Source organism: Rutilus rutilus, assembly GCF_951802725.1.
Source record: "Rutilus rutilus genome assembly, chromosome: 9".
In the NCBI taxonomy this organism is placed as follows: domain Eukaryota; kingdom Metazoa; phylum Chordata; class Actinopteri; order Cypriniformes; family Leuciscidae; genus Rutilus; species Rutilus rutilus.
In genome coordinates, this window is record NC_140223.1 from 25,568,516 (window position 1) to 25,586,046 (window position 17,531).

Below are 17,531 nucleotides of genomic sequence, written 5' to 3' on the forward strand. Positions count from 1 at the left end.
CAGGTTATAAAAAAATATTAAGCAGCACAACTGTTTCCAACATTGATCATAAATCAGCATATTAGAATGATTTCTGAAGGATCATAAGACACCAAAGACTGGAGTACTTGCTGATGAAAATTCAGCTTTGCATCACAAAAATAAATTACATTTTAAAGTATATTAAAAAAGAGAACCATTATTTTAAATTGTAATAATATTTCATAATATTACTGTTTTTTTTGTTTTGTTTTTTGTTTTTAACTGCAGGCTTGATGAGCATAAGAGACTTCTTTCAAAAGCATTAAAAATAGTAGTGTTTCCAAACTTTTGACTGGTACTGTATGTCAGTGCATATCTTGCTTTCAGTTAAAACAGATCAAACACACATTTTAGTCTGGGACTAGGTTTAAGCCTTTGTCTGTGAACCCAGGGGTTAAAGTAATATGTGTAATATGGACGTGATTCGTTATTGTGCATTTAACACAGAATTACGAGTCAAATACTAATCCTAAATCTCAGTTTGCATTTGATCTGAACAGTTTTGAGCATAAAGATCCACAAAGCATGCTTACCACCCCCCCCGAGCATACAGTATTTATTACTCATAACATGTCGGCTTCTTGCAGGTATCTGACAGGTAGAGTTGATAGTATTAGACTCTTAAACAAGCTTCTAATAAAATATGAAAACTATGAATTATTCATTGGCTTGGGGCTTGTGAATGATGTATGAATTATCCGCTGCATATATTATTAATAGATTTTTTTTTTTAATTGACTTGCTTTGAATAAAGCACGGATCAATCTTGTGTAGACTATGAATATTGCAAATAGTTTGTTTTATTTGAAATGGCTTTTAGGATTACAAACAGTACCGGGCTCATAAATGAACATTGATAATAATAATTAAATGTGTAGGTCTCATATAGTGGCAAACTATATTGGTATCACTCGGTTTATAAGCATACCATCCACTGACACTGACATGGACCCATGTTAACATATTAAAGTGTTTCTCGACCAAACTCTTTGATTTGAATTGACTTTCAAAGCCAAAGCAAGTCCTTTATGATGGCGGCCCCATCTGCAAATACGGCTTCCTGCTTATTCAATACTAATTGAAAAACTTCACCTTTGGAAAGTCCCAGAACGACGATGATGTCAGTCCTCATCACTCCTGTGTTTGAGCCTTTTTTTGATGTCACTCCCAATCTATTTAGGTTCTGACACACAATCGAAGAAGCCTGTCCACGTCTGGCATCTCATTTGGTGGCAGGTGGCAAACAATTAGACACAGCAATTTCAGGGCCGGCAGATGACATTAAAGCATGCAGGAGTGAGTGGTACGACCCGGCGTCAGCGGACAGCCTATGTGAAAGCATTTCAAAAATAATACACTCTGCCATGGCAACTCATTTCTGCCTGCCAGCCTCCATTAGGGTGCTGAGGGGTGAGGACGACAGGAGGGGAGCTGGGGGCGCATGGGGCGCTTCTGTTTAATCTGTCATCAACGCCCTGGAGACCCTTCCTAACGCTCACAAACACATTTACACACACACCACCTTTACTACACACCTCATCTGTGGCGGCTGCATGCATTACTGCGGATCCATTGTTCCGGTGACTCAATATCCAAGAAGGGAGAAGCACATTGTTTGGGCCTAATCTCACAGGATAAATACTTTTAAGTATTGGCACAAAGTCTGGTGCACATTGTAAGTTATTCTAGCTAAAAATCTGCCTAATTACCCAGGTAGGAGGGGACGTTCTCGCTTCCTTGTGCAACGCTCCCTAAAAGTTCTCCAAAGGTGACGAAAATCCCGAACCTTTACAGAACATTAGGGACGTTCCTATTACGACCTCTTTTGGTTTTGAAAGTGCTGCAGTTCAAGGTTCCTTATATGACTTTAAGAGGGACGTTTCATTTTGGTTATTGTCACATAAGAACGTTACAAAGAGGACAAGTTGACGTTAACAGAACGTTTCCACATGGTCCTCTGTTGGTCATATAATAATGTTCTCGATATGACCTATTGGGGAATATTCCATATTGGTTATTCTATGGTCATATACTGTAGCAACGTAGCAAAGAGGACATTTGGGACGTTAATGGAACGTTTCCACATGGTCCTCTGTTGGTAATTTAATAACGTTCCCGATATGACTTTAGGGCAGTGGTTCTCAAAGTGTGGGGAGGCGCAAGGATACTGCAGGGGGGGCACGGGAGATCAACAGAAAAAAAAAAAAAGGTTTATTTAAGGTTTAAAAGGGAGCGCGCCGAAAAAAGTTTGAGAACCACTGCTTTAGGGCAACGTTCCATACAACAATATTACTATTAGGGATGTAACAATACCAAAATTCCAGTAGTCCATACCAATACCATTAAAATGTTACAGTTATTGGTACCAATTTCGGTACCACAGCAAGATCTGTTGGACCAATTAAAAAAATCAACTATTTGAAAAAAAATATTAAATTCAATGATTTATTATTCATGATGGTAATCATTATAGGTAAATAATACATATAAACATTTAAAGGCTACATGCTGTTTAAAAGTAAAAAAAAAGTGATTAAATAAGCAACCCTCTACGCACACCTAATAATAATAATAAATTGTATTATTATTACATTGAGATGTAGCTAAATCGACAGTACAACAGTAGCCTAATATATTTGTCAGTTTCTTCAAATTAAACCACACTTTTATTTTGACGGGTTGCTGTGAAGACCTTTGAGTTTCTGTGTGTTTATATGACAATAGTTTTTTTTTTTTTTTTTTTTCTCAAATGAAACCGTAAAATGCTCATGAAGTGACTCTCAGAGTGGCTCTGGAGGTGAAGTTCATGCATTCATGTCTTCATATAGTGAGGCGGCAGAGGCTGAAAACACAGCGAGCGTCACGCGTGCTTCAGTGTGTGTGAGGTAAATGAAACAACGCGTCAGCGCCATTCATTCACTCAAAGACAAGCAGAACATGCAGGATTCATATGTGACCCTGGATCACAAAACCAGTCATAAGTCGCACGGGTATATTTGTGGCAATAGCCAAAAATACATTGTATGGGTCAAAATTATTGATTTTTCTTTTATGCCAAAAATCATTAGGATATTAAGTAAAGATCATGTTCCATGACGATATTTTGTCAATTTCCTACCGTAAATATATAAAACATTTATTTTTGTGAGTGAATGCAGCACAATCGCGAACATAAATGAACTTCTTTGAAGGAGATTTTCTCAATGTTCAGATTTTTTTGCACCCTCAGATTCCAGATTTTCAAATAGTTGTATCTCGGCCAAATCCTATCATAATAAACCATACATCAATGGAAAGCTTATTTATTCAACTTTCAGTATAAATCTCAATTTAAAAAAATTTACCCATGTGACTGGTTTTGTGGTCCAGGGTCACATATGTAAATAGTCTTTTTGCAGATTATTGTTCACACACACACACACACACACACACACACACACACACACACACACACACACACACACACACACACACACACACACACACATACATATTTAGGGTTTTATATATATATATATATAAATAACCCTAATAGAGACCTAGAGGGAACTTCCTATATTAATGGTCCCCTAAACACTCCGAGAACGTCTTGAATGTTCTGTGAAGGTCCACCAAATAACGCCCTGCAACCCTTAAAAGAACTCCACATCATGACCGTCTCAGAACATTCTGGGAAAGTTACCAGGCGACATCTTGACACCAGCAGGAACGTTCTGGGAATATCAAATTTCCAAATAAAATATGGTTCATGGAATATTGAATTCATGGAATTAATAGACTTTTGTATTTAATCTGGATTTAATCAATCAGATTAATTAAATGTTTTTTTTTTTTTTTTACTCACATTTAACACATTTGCCTATTTCTACAATTTCATTCTGTTCTGTGTGACTATTGATGTATTCAAGAATAAATGTTAAATTGTTAAAAATAATGACAATCTAACATTAATTAATTTTATTTAATTTGTTTTCCATGGAACATTTGTGGCTATATATACAAACTCAGAACTGCGAGGGGAAAAAAAGTCTGAATTGTGAGATAAAAATGTTATAGGTTTAAATATTATTTAATGCTGTAACTGTAGGGCTAATACTTTATGTCCCCTATGAACTGCATATGTGCATATTATGTAGACCTATTTTTTTTATGTCAAATTCATGTTTTTTAATAGCAGACTAGGCTAATCACCGCAGGTTTCATCAGTCCAGTCTGTGGCATTCAACCTTATATACGTCTGCGTTTAGCTTCCAAGGGCGTCTTCAACGACAGTATTCTATAAAAATGAAGACCATCTTTTTATTCATTCCGATTCTGACATCCAAAGGCACATCAAGATATTTTCTCTCTTATTCTGTGGATTTTACTGTGGTTGTCCTCTATTTGCTACCACTGTTTATCTGCCACCACAATGCGCGCACAGCTGGTCTATATCAAAAGATACAAAAATGTATGTAAACATCATGTGCAAATACAAATGAGATCAGCCTGAACAAATCGCCAAGAGTGCGGTCAAAGAGTGAGACTTAGGCCTCGAAAACAGCAAAACCGTCTTCGCATCCAGCTGGAGATAACTTTTAGTGAACAGGTTATCATCAAAAATAAAAAAATAAAAAGTTTCCATTTACACTATTTCTGTTTACATTTGTTGATTTGAACAGCAACAGCTTTGCAGTGCAACTGAAGACAGAGCAGAGACTTATCACGGTGAGATTTTATCTGGCCTTGGAATGTAAACACACCACAAAACGCTCAAACACATCTCTGAGACATTTTCAAACACAGCAATTCTTCGTGAAAGAAAGTATGGGGAATTTAAAGTGAGTTATGTCTTGCTTATGACCAAGAAAATCATTATGGCCATTCCTCAGGGAAAAGACTAATCTAAAAATTCATCATGGTTTGACCGAGATGTATCGTGTAGTGTTTAAAGGCACGGAAGGGATCGCATGCACGCAGAAAAGGTCACGGTACTTTTAAGGGCCTTGTACGTATACATCTGCAGTAAATGGGCTACTGAAGTGCTATTGGTGACAAGAAACATTCAATCAAGATAAAGCCACATGATTTCACATTTGGCACCCATGCTGTATATGTATATTGCTGCCCCCTGGTGGAGGTTCATATAAATCCATTTTAACACAGATGCAGTACTTGGACTATCCCTGGTTTGATTCAAGTTGAGTTCAATCAACAGCTTTTGTAGTATAATGTTGATTAACACAAAAATAGTGACAAACAAGATGTAAGGTTGAGACACTAACAGTTAAAAAGTGAATGGAGACAAAGTTGGAGGATTTAAAAGCATAAATGTAAAGTTTATAATTTTATAAAAGCAATTACATTAATTCCTCTATTAAAATGAGTGTATTATTTGAGTTGTAAAGCTGTTTAAATCCTAATTTTTGAAAAGTTGTAAAATTGAATATAACATCACACAGAAAAGTTTATTAAGGTATTTTTTCACACTAAAATCATGTTAAAAAGTTTACGCATTGTGGCTTTACTATTGAAACGGTGAGTATTGTAATGTTTACAAATTGGTCCCATTGACTTCCAAACTTCGTAAACTCCTCACGGTAACCCAGATTTCAGTTTTTTTGTGTTTTTTTTAAGAAAGGAGGTATAAGTAGAAATACATTTTCGAAATAAACTTAATGCCAAAAATGCTGTGGATTGAACTTAACTTACTAAACCTGGAATACAGGACATATACAGTGAGATGGTACAGTACCTGTCAAAGGAATGGAACTGCATGGGTAACATGGCTTGGGCTTCCCTCTTCATGGCCTGGTGGTCAGGGTAAGGCAGGCTGTCCGCCCCGCTCTCTGTGCTCTCCACGGGAGCAGCTACCAGGCTCTTCAGGATTTCCTTGACATTGATGCCTTTGTTGGACTGGCTGATGCTGGAGATGGATGAGGCGGGTTTGAGGTGCTCCATGGTTGATGGCTCAATCAAGCTTTCCTGTGACCTGGCCTCCGATGACAGGGTGCAGAACAGACCGCTCATGCCGTTCGGACCACCCATGGCGAGCTCCAGGTCGGCCCCGTTCATCACACTGGGTACCTGCTCGTCGCCCAGTCCCGAGTCAGAGTGAGGGAAGGATGACTCCTGACGGGACTCCTCCAGCACACTAAGAGCTTCCTTGCGGCCTTCAGAGAGGGCTGATGGGTACTCTGTAGGTCACATATCATAGTGAAGAGAATTAATAGAATGGAATAGAATAGAAATCAGAGATGATCCGTAGATGATCACTAGAATTTCTAGTATCTTTTTTTGTGACAACAGTGAAGGGCGAGAGAGGACCAGGCCTATTTTACGTTGTGTTTTGTTCATGTTTGTGTTTAATAAACCAATATCAAAACTAAAGTGGCAGCCCCTCACTGACGAATGTTTATTTTGAAATAGGGCTGTCATGATATCAGAATTTTCACACCGCGGTTATAGTGGCTAAAAATATTCACCGTAACAATATATCGCGATATCTATAGAAACCTTGAAAAAAACCTTTTTCAAAAATGTTATCAGTCAAATTCATCTTTACATTGTTTATTTTGTGTTTCTGCTTTCTTTTTTTTCAATTATCTATCTATCTATCTATCTATCTATCTATCTATCTATCTATCTATCTATCTATCTATCTATCTATCTATCTATCTATATATCTATATATCTATCTATCTATCTATCAGACAAGACAACTCTGTCTCCAATCTCTTCCTGTTGTTCTCCAGATGTTGGGTAATATTCATCTAGAGTCTTTAGCAAGGTCACTGGGCCCGTTTCAGTCATGGAGCACGTCTGGATGCCGATTTGGGTGCAGACAATGGCCTGCTACATGCTGTTAGGAAAAAATCCCATCCATAGCCTTTCTTTCCTGAAATTTATGAGGGCGATGCAGCGTAGTGTCTCAGCCTCTATGATCCCATTCTCCTCTGGTGAATTGCTTTCCTAATGGGCACTGACAGATGGGGCTGGAAATAGCAGCGCTGCCCCTGCCTCTCCATGTTCATTCTTCATGGATCTTCTTTCTTTATACCCTTTTTTCTCTTTTTTTTCTTTCTCACACTATTTCTTTACACTATACTTTCCCAACAACAAAAACTGCCTAAAATGAACACTAATTTCTAGTCATTTGATGCATAGATCCAACTAGGATACTGGACGTTTATCCAATTTTGTGAGTGATTTACAGACAAAGCCAGCAGTGATTTTCTTCAAGAATTTTGTAAGGGCTGCATGTTTAATTTTATGTGGGATAATTAGTGATGCTTATGAATAATAGATGTGGTATGTGGTGAAGAGGAATGTTTTTGACATTAGCTTGAAACTAAACCTGTGGAGACTTTTTTCAATATAATTTGTGTCTAGAATAACATATATATATATATATATATATATATAATAAACGACCTGGCTAATTAAAATCAAGGGTAGCGTTAGTTCTGGCAGGTCACGTTAGTCAAGCTCGCATCAGCTGACCCACATCTACCTATAGGATTACGACGCCTATCACCGTATACATATATAAGCTCCTTCAGTGTTATCAGCAGCTATCGCGTTTCTCAGGAGCTAATTACCCTCCTCCATCCCCAGCTCCTCCTCTCGCCCAGTCAGGATTTGGCATTCTGATTCCCCTTGAATCAGAATAAATTCTATTATGTTGTACTTAAAAATCTTTAATTAAATATATTTGCAAACATTCATGTTGGTTCTGTTCTGTTCACCCCAAGGGGGGTTATTGCTGCTCTCCCTGCTCTAATCCATGCTAGGCAGCATACCGAACAGAACCATACCGCCAATCCAAACTGTATGCTAATTGTCAATCATATTTGACGGTAGTGGTCCTGACAGAAATACATTTGTAATGCAAATAAGCAAGCAAACGAACGAAGTTGTTCAGCTTATTGTAAATATAAGTTAATAAGTGCATTAAGCTGCGTCAACAAACCAAACATTAGCTACTACAACACCTGTGCTGGTGGGGGAATTTATCTCCTGCCGAATGCCTCTTCCTGATTGGCTGATAGACCTGACAATCTCCCTCTGGGGTTCCAGGATGTCCCGGTACTTAGACACCATGAGCACTGAGATAAAATAGACAACAGCGAGAGCCAGGAACTGGGCCTGCTTACTATCATCCTGTGAAGCGCAACACAAAAGAAGCAAAGGTAATGAAGAAGAGTCAACATGTGACAAGAACATGACATGAAAAGCAGAAATGCTACTCTGAACTGATTCTAATTCTGTTAACAGAGAGTTATATTACAGAGTATCATTTCAAAAATAAATGAATAAATAAAACTAAATAACAAAAATGCATTAAAATCTGGAATTCAAAATCATCTAATATTAACCTGGAGGAAAAATAATATAATATAATATAATATAATATAATATAATATAATATAATATAATATAATAGTATATTATATTATATTATATAAAGTTCTAAAGGAAAAACAAGCAAAGAAACAAAATTTAATCATTTAAATTCTGTAATAACATTTTAGATTTCACAGTCTTTAATCATAAAGGCAAAATTGTGATGCTGACCATGTGAACAAAAAGACTTAAAGACTTGTATTAAAGCGAACAAGGTAATTCTAGAACATTCTTGAAACTGCGGGATACACATAGGCCTACACACTTTCAAGGGACATTCGAAGACCATTTGACATTAACTCACAACGTCACGAAAGACAGCCGCTCGCAGACGGTTGATGTCCACGTCTTGCAGAAGTCGGTCCGGGTCCTTAATTGGAGAAACATTACTTGGAAAATTTTCTATGGTGGTCTAAGGCAAGAAAAGCAGATATTTGAAACAGATATTTAACACTTTAAACAGTTCTCACATTCCAGATCTCATTTACACATTCACACCATGCCCACAGCACCAAATCACACATAACGTGACAATGTTATTTTGTGTGGGGAAAAAATGAAAATATATTTCATAATAAAAAATAATAATAATAATAAAAAACTGCAAAAGTCTTAAAACTATCATTTAAGATATGGTGTCATAAATGTTATACATTTAAGATAAATATAAAATAAAAATAATATATTATAGATCACTTTACGCATATATAAAACACTTATAACATGAAAACGTTACTCTAATTGCATTGTTTTTTTCTATTACAGAAATTGTGTAAAGTGCCTGGATGCAGTGTAACAGTGTGTGTAGTAAACTGGGTACCTTGCTGGCCGTGGACACACTTTGCAGGCCCTCCTGAGACTTACTGGAGGAAAGAGAGGACTTCAGACTTCTGTCCCTCTGACGCTGACGACACTCTAAACAGTTCCTCACGGCCACACAACATACTGAGACAGAGAGAAAGAAAGAGCACGACATATAAAAGTGGAAAAAGAGAGATGGAGGAAATAAAATAATTCAAAATAGCTTTGATCCTGGGTGCTGACTGATCAATATAGTGTCCCTATGGGCCCCTTAAATTATAGAGACAACCTATGTTGGGCAAAGTTACTTTTAAAAGTAATGCATTACAATATTGCGTTACTCCCTAAAAAGTAACTTATTGTGTTACTTAGTTACTTTTTATAGAAAGTAATGCATTACATAATTTTTGCGCTACTTTTCTCATCTGGGCTGGGCTTGTTTGTTTGTTTTCTAATAACAAAAAAGGCCTCTTCAGAAAAAAAAGGAAACAAATATTATGTTTATATAAAAGTAATTTTTGCCTATTCGTATGGAGGAACTGGATCATCGGAGGTCAGGAGCAAAGATATTGGTTAATAAAGTGAGATTAAATACATAAAGTATATATGTGTTATTTAATTCTGAGTTCGCATTTCACAGTTTTTCTATTTTTATACTTGTGTTACTTATTTGAAAAATTAACTCAGATATTTTGTTGAATAATGTAAAAGTAATGCCTTACTTTATTAGTTACTAGAAAAAAGAAATCTGATTACGTAACTCACGTTACTCAACACTGGAGACAACCCTGCTTATACCTTATATAATCACGATTATATATCGAGTCATATCACGATTTTTGAAGAAATATCGAACTATCATGCTACAGTGTATTCTATCAGTTGCAGTTCTGGCACCTCCGTCCCAACATACTGTCCAATGCGACATACATTCACATCACATGTTAACGCAGAGGTCGAGTTACACTCACGGGATACTGCAATTCACATAAGTTCATTATTTATATGTGCTTTAAATCCTTGCCGGTTAAAACTTTCATTCGCATGCTGATGGGCTGTTCTAACATGAGCTTTTCTGAGCACATACACCCAAAGCTCACAGACACTTAAAAGCCTGTCAAACAGTGCCTGGTTACTGAACTAAGTTATCTTTCAAGACTTATTGGGTTAATACTGTCAAATACACCCAAGGTGTACATAAACACAGTTGGTTATGTCTAAAGTGAAAGAAAAAATAGTCTGCGTGTCAAATGTGTGTATTTAGATGTGTGCCGGTCTTAAAGTGACAGTAGCCTAATAGTAAATACGCTGCCGCTTGTCCTTAAAGGGATAGTTCACCCAAAAATGAAAACTCTGTCCTTATTTACTCACTCTAATGTTATTCCAAACCTGTATTAATTTATTTCTTCTGCTGAACACAAAATAATATATTTTGAAAAATGTGGCTAACCAAACAGTTGCTGGTCCCCATTGACTTCCATGGTAGAAAAATATATACTATGGAAGTCACTGGGGACCAGCTACTGTTTGGTAAGCCACATTCTTCAAAATAACTTTTATTTTCAACAGAAGAAACTTTTTTGGGTTCAAAACAACTTTAGAGAGTAAATGATGACAATTTTCATTTTTGGGGGAACTATCCCTTTAATGTTAATAAAGCAACAAAAAAACAAAGAGAAAACCTCTCACTGCTCTGAGAACTTTAATAGTATCTTTAACTTTAAAGTATCAATGTATAATTTATACAGTGAAGTCTATGTAGTGTTATTATGTCCATATCGTGAAATATTTTTGCAATATCACCCGGCCCTTGTATCATATTCTTATTGGTTGATTGTCTTGACTGGTCACAGGTGTGTCTTGTTAGTCATTAGTCTTGGTGTTTAAATTGCCCTCACGTTTCCATTGTATCTTGTCTAGTTTTGTTTGTGTAACCACCGTTGGTGAGTCTAATGCAACCAAGTCAAATTCACGTTTTTTTGTCATTTTGGTGTTTGTGCCGGTGCCCGTCTATCTTGTCTAGTTTTCTTAGTGTAACTGCTGTTGGTGAGTCTCATGTAACCAAATTCGGTGAAGTCAAATTCGCGTTTTTTGTCGTGTCAGTGTCCGTGTGAAAAAATAAAGCACTGTTTATTTCATTTGTATATTATATGTTGTGTATATGTAATGTGTAATTTTGTTCTTATCTTTTAAAACAAAGAAAATAAAAAAAAAAAACTTTTTTTTTTGTTGCCTTGTAAGGCTTTGTTTTTAAAATAGGGACATTAGTTTGGCTGTAATGCTCAGTCACTTGCAAAATAGTAAAACCAACATTTTTACTATTGGTTGGTTAGTAAAACCAACACAAAAAGAATTGTGATAAAATCGTGAATCGTGATTTTTCCTGAAAAAAATCGTAATATATATTTTTGCAATATCGCCCACCCCTATGCTGAACATCTTCAGGTGTTTTCTTTTCATGTTGCGTTCTTTAAAATGTGTCCTGACACACAAACACTTGTACACATACCTAGTCTGAGGCACTGTCGCATCAGTCCACCTGAGGACATGTTTTTCTCAGCTTCAATCTCGCTGAAGTTGAGTGAACTTGCGAAGACCAGCACATCAACCATAGCCATCAGCCGGGTCAGAAAGATCAGGGCCGTCTCAGAGGACATGCCCTGCGTCGCCTCGATGCCATCCATTTGAGTCTGACACAGTAATAGAGAGCACAGGGGTATTATCTGAGATCACAGAAACTCATCACACTATCCTCTTTGCACATTTGTTATAACATTGATCAGTTGTTATCTTCAGTACAAAAGTGAAACTTTCAGGGTGTGAATGGGTGGATTAGGTCAAATGTGACAAAACACAGCACATCTTGCTAACCAGGATGAGAAAGGACATGCAAAGCAATGGTAGATGCTTTGAAGGATGCAGGATTGCTAATGGCAATCTTTGGACATCTTTTAGATGAGTCTGGTGCACTGAAATTTAGCATAAATGAGTGCAAACCTCCCTGACCAAGCTACACTGCTATTCAAAAGTAGTTTGTGGTCGGTGATATTTTTTAATGTTTCTGAAAGAAGTATCACAGAGGCTGCATTGTTTGGTCAAAATATAATAAAAACAGTATTTGGAATATGGTTACAATTTAAAATAACTGTTTTCTATTTTAATATAATTGAAAATGTAATTTATTCCTGTGATGCAAAGCTGGATTTTCAGCATCATTACTCCAGTCTTGAGTGTCACATGATCCTTCAGAAATCTAGGCTGAAGAAACATTTATTATTATTAACAACGTTGAAAATTGTATGAAAATTTCATATGTGTATGAAATTCATCAAATTATCCCAAATGAGAACTAGCATTGGTTTTTAATGTGTGATTGCATTAATACGTAAATTAGCACTTTTATATATTGACTAAATCCTTAACATATAATTACAAGAGATACTAAGCAAATTTAAAACGAAAACTACTAAATGGAAAGTAGTTCCTGTGACTCGAGCTTTTAAAAGTCAATTTATCCATGTTTTTCTTGTAAAGTCACCATGACAATTCGTGCATTTTTTTATGGAATATTGCAGCACTTATTATAAATTATTTAGCCTATCTGTCCACATTATTATTACTTTCTTTCTTTCTTTCTTTAAATACATGCGCCCTCCTAATCTATAATCAAAATAACTTCCCCTCCTTCTTGCAACAACATCCCTTCTTTACTGGCGTAAGGGCGGGACAACCTGTCATCGACATGAGATCAACCAATGGCAAACCACAACGATCCAACTATCCAATCAATTCCTGATGCACAAAATCAAGTCCCGCCCTACATTTTTTGTTTCAGTCAAATATATGTCACATCATAGGGACGAAAAAGATTATAATGTAGCAACTTCTGTTTCATGCTGACTAAAAAAAAATATTCATAATATATATATATAATTATAATTGTATAATTCGTGTGTGCTATGAGAAAGTATGACATGACTGAGAGAAAATGGAAATGAACCACAGAACATTCTAAATATACTGATGTATTGGTACTAACCTTGGTATTCTTGGCATAAAAAAATAAATAAAAGCAAAAGAGAAAAACTTAGTTAAAACGCACTCAACAGTGAAGAATATATTTAAAATAAGGTAACCTGTAACGTTAGTAGCATCCTCCCTAAGGCATTCAGTTACAGTCCACACTAATATGTTTTAGTTTGAAAATGCTAATTTTTGTCTCCGGTTTGGCCTTGCGTCCACATTGAGACTGCATTTTTATGAACGAAAACAAAGCTTTTTGAAAAAACTCTCCAAAGTAGATACATTAAAAAACGCTGCTTTGGCGCTGTCGTGTGGACTGTGAAAACGGAGGGCATTGTAACGTAGGGAGTAGGGCCCCAATACCGATAGATATTCATGTTTATTCCGATATTGTGCCTATTGTGCTATCCACGTTCACACAGTTGCTAAAATATGTTACTTTACACACTCTTCATATCACAGTCCTGCAAAGATGACAAAAAAATTACTCACATTTGCTGCCCAGCGGCAAATACGAGAGCAGTTGCGTTTTAGACCAAACAAATATAATGGCGACTGAGTGCGATTTGGATGCTTCACTGAATGGTGAGATATTTTGCTAAATAAAATGATCCTGCCAGAAGAATTGCGTAAGAACTTTACTATGTCTTGTTCCGTCTCAGTGAGCTTTTATGAGGGTTTACTCATGCGCAGCTTGGTGATTATAGCGTTTTTCAACGTTTCAGTGTGGACGAGAAACACTAGTGTGGTGTGGACCGTTTTCAAACGTATCCGGAGTTCCGGACGTTTGAGCAGCCTTTGCTTGCAGTAATCTATGTTGGCCACTGGGTGTCAGTATTGTCAAAGCTCTGGCACACTCACAGAGGGCGAGGTGGCAGCGGACAGCAGGGGAAGGATTCCTCCACAGGCGATGATGATGTTATCCACCATCTGTGAGATCAGGTGAATGGTATTGTGTACAAAGATTATGTTCTCGTTGCTGTTGACAAAGTCCATAATGGATTTTGTCGAATGACTATGAGGGGCAAGAGAAAAGGAGGGTGAGAAAGACAAAAACAACGATAAAGAGACATGCATCACATTAAGGACAAGTTGATTTTTGCTGTTATAGGCTACAATAATTAGAGTAGACAGAATTTATTATTTGACATAAGCAAAAAACAAAACTGCAAGACACAGAATTACAGTCCTATTGGGGGAAAAAATAGATAAAGTTTGATATAGTAAATGGATTTGTACTTCTATCCCTCACTGTTGTAAACTGGTAGCCACTGACCTTCTCCAAATGTGTACATCTGATTCTAGTGCAAAGAGCAGATCTGTAAGTAAGCGCTGGTGCATTGGGGACCACTTGAACTCTGGGATACGGAACATGGTGGTGCGGGGACCAGGGCTGAACTGTCGACGCTGCTCTTCTGTCATTGGCATCCCTCTGAATCCCAGATCCACACGCAGATCTCTATCCAGATGACTACCAGAACGGCCGTGCAAACTCTGAAAGCGAACCAATGCTTTTAAAACACACACAACTTATGCACTTAAAAATCCAGGCATCTTAGAAAATGTATACATTGCATTGACTGTTAATGACAGGTGTAATAATGGAGCGTTTGTGTAAAATATCCGGATGTAGGCCTATAGGAGGAGAGATTGTGTTCTTTCTTCCAAAAGACTTACAAAAAAGCGTTCATGCTGGAAACAACTTTAAAGACCTTTAGTTTCTTGAAAGTCAGCTGAAGAAGAATGCAGGCTGCAGTTGAAGTTATGACATTTCTTCAGGCAAGTTTTTTTATTTTTTTGTTTTTGTTTCAAGCTGGCTTTGCCAAGCTGCAGACTTCATATTCCTCTAAGGTCCACAATATATCACACAACACCTCGGAAGCAGTTTTGGCAGTCATAAAGATGTCAAAGAGTGAACCTTCTTATATATGAATGTTTTTTTTTTTTTTAATGATATGGTAAATTATGATAACTATGGTAAATTCAAATATCACCATATTTTTTATAATAGCTGATGGATAAAATTGAACACAATGACATTTAGACATGAGTCAATAATTAATTAAGCTATTGGGATTTATTTTAATTGAAAGGCTGAGCTGTGTTCTCAGGATAATTTCATAAATTTCAGCTCAATTTATTCATTATAAATAAGGTTGGCCAAAACAATGGTTTCATATATTTAATGTTAACCTCTTTTTTTATTTCATAATTGTTTTACTGTTTACATTTTGCTAAAAGGCATATGATTGGGTCAATATGTGTCTACTGAACTGTAACTTTCATCCTGGGATATATAGTGAAAATGTTCAATAAAACAAGAACAAACAGGAAGAATAATTTGCATTTTAAATAGTTACATTATATTAAATATATAATATGTTTATCTACATTGTCCATAACAATAAATAAATAAAATAAAATAAGTTTGACAACTCCAAATCTACACTATTGCTCAAAAGTTTGGGGTAAGTAATTTAAAAAAAAGAAGTTTTTTAAAGAAATCTCTAATGCTTACCAAAGCTGCATTTATTTGATTAAGTAAAAAACTGTAATATTGTGAAATATTATTACAATTTAAAATAACTGTTTTCTATGTTAATATATATTTTAATGTAATTTATTCCTTTGATGGTAAATATTATATATAATACTTTTATATATAGGCTATATATATACAGTGAGGAAAATAAGTATTTGAACACCCTGCTATTTTGCAAGTTCTCCCACTTAGAAATCATGGAGGGGTCTGAAATTGTCATCGTAGGTGCATGTCCACTGTGAGAGACATAATAAATAAAAAAATATCCAGAAATCACAATGTATGATTTTTTTAACTATTTATTTGTATGATACAGCTGCAAATAAGTATTTGAACACCTGAGAAAATCAATGTTAATATTTGGTACAGTAGCCTTTGTTTGCAATTACAGAGGTCAAACGTTTCCTGTAGTTTTTCACCAGGTTTGCACACACTGCAGGAGGGATTTTGGCCCACTCCTCCACACAGATCTTCTCTAGATCAGTCAGGTTTCTGGGCTGTCGCTGAGAAACACGGAGTTTGAGCTCCCTCCAAAGATTCTCTATTGGGTTTAGGTCTGGAGACTGGCTAGGCCACGCCAGAACCTTGATATGCTTCTTACAGAGCCACTCCTTGGTTATGCTGGCTGTGTGCTTCGGGTCATTGTCATGTTGGAAGACCCAGCCTCGACCCATCTTCAATGCTCTAACTGTGGGAAGGAGGTTGTTCCCCAAAATCTCGCAATACATGGCCCCGGTCATCCTCTCCTTAATACAGTGCAGTCGCCCTGTCCCATGTGCAGAAAAACACCCCCAAAGCATGATGCTACCACCCCCATGCTTCACAGTAGGGATGGTGTTCTTGGGATGGTACTCATCATTCTTCTTCCTCCAATAACGTTTAGTGGAATTATGACCAAAAAGTTCTATTTTGGTCTCATCTGACCACATGACTTTCTCCCATGACTCCTCTGGATCATCCAAATGGTCATTGGCAAACTTAAGACAGGCCTTGACGTGCTGGTTTAAGCAGGGGAACCTTCCGTGCCATGCATGATTTCAAACCATAACGTCTTAGTGTATTACCAACAGTAACCTTGGAAACGGTGGTCCCAGCTCTTTTCAGGTCATTGACCAGCTCCTCCCGTGTAGTTCTGGGCTGATTTCTCACCTTTCTTAGGATCATTGAGACCCCACGAGGTGAGATCTTGCATGGAGCCCCAGTCCGAGGGAGATTGACAGTCATGTTTAGCTTCTTCCATTTTCTAATGATTGCTCCAACAGTGGACCTTTTTTCACCAAGCTGCTTGGCAATTTCCCCGTAGCCCTTTCCAGCCTTGTGGAGGTGTACAATTTTGTCTCTAGTGTCTTTGGACAGCTCTTTGGTCTTGGCCATGTTAGTAGTTGGATTCTTACTGATTGTATGGGGTGGACAGGTGTCTTTATGCAGCTAACGACCTCAAACAGGTGCATCTAATTTAGGATAATAAATGGAGTGGAGGTGGACATTTTAAAGGCAGACTAACAGGTCTTTGAGGGTCAGAATTCTAGCTGATAGACAGGTGTTCAAATACTTATTTGCAGCTGTATCATACAAATAAATAGTTAAAAAATCATATATTGTGATTTCTGGATTTTTTTTTTTAGATTATGTCTCTCACAGTGGACATGCACCTACGATGACAATTTCAGACCACTCCATGATTTCCAAGTGGGAGAACTTGCAAAATAGCAGGGTGTTCAAATACTTATTTTCCTCACTGTATATATATATATATATA

At 36.8% G+C, this 17,531-nt stretch overlaps 1 protein-coding gene across 2 annotated transcripts in view; it reads right to left on the reverse strand.

Annotated features, from left to right (window-relative positions):
• nbeab (neurobeachin b) overlaps positions 1-17,531 on the reverse strand; it is a 284,815-nt gene that overhangs the window by 138,737 nt on the left and 128,547 nt on the right. For both annotated transcript variants that reach the window (XM_084419403.1, XM_084419404.1), the window contains 7 exons: positions 14,507-14,724; positions 14,092-14,245; positions 11,717-11,897; positions 9,227-9,351; positions 8,711-8,818; positions 7,995-8,163; positions 5,756-6,197 (listed from right to left, as the gene is read on the reverse strand). In XM_084419403.1, the coding sequence (XP_084275529.1) occupies positions 5,756-6,197; positions 7,995-8,163; positions 8,711-8,818; positions 9,227-9,351; positions 11,717-11,897; positions 14,092-14,245; positions 14,507-14,724 (1,397 nt within the window). The remainder of the gene's footprint in view (positions 1-5,755; positions 6,198-7,994; positions 8,164-8,710; positions 8,819-9,226; positions 9,352-11,716; positions 11,898-14,091; positions 14,246-14,506; positions 14,725-17,531) is intronic.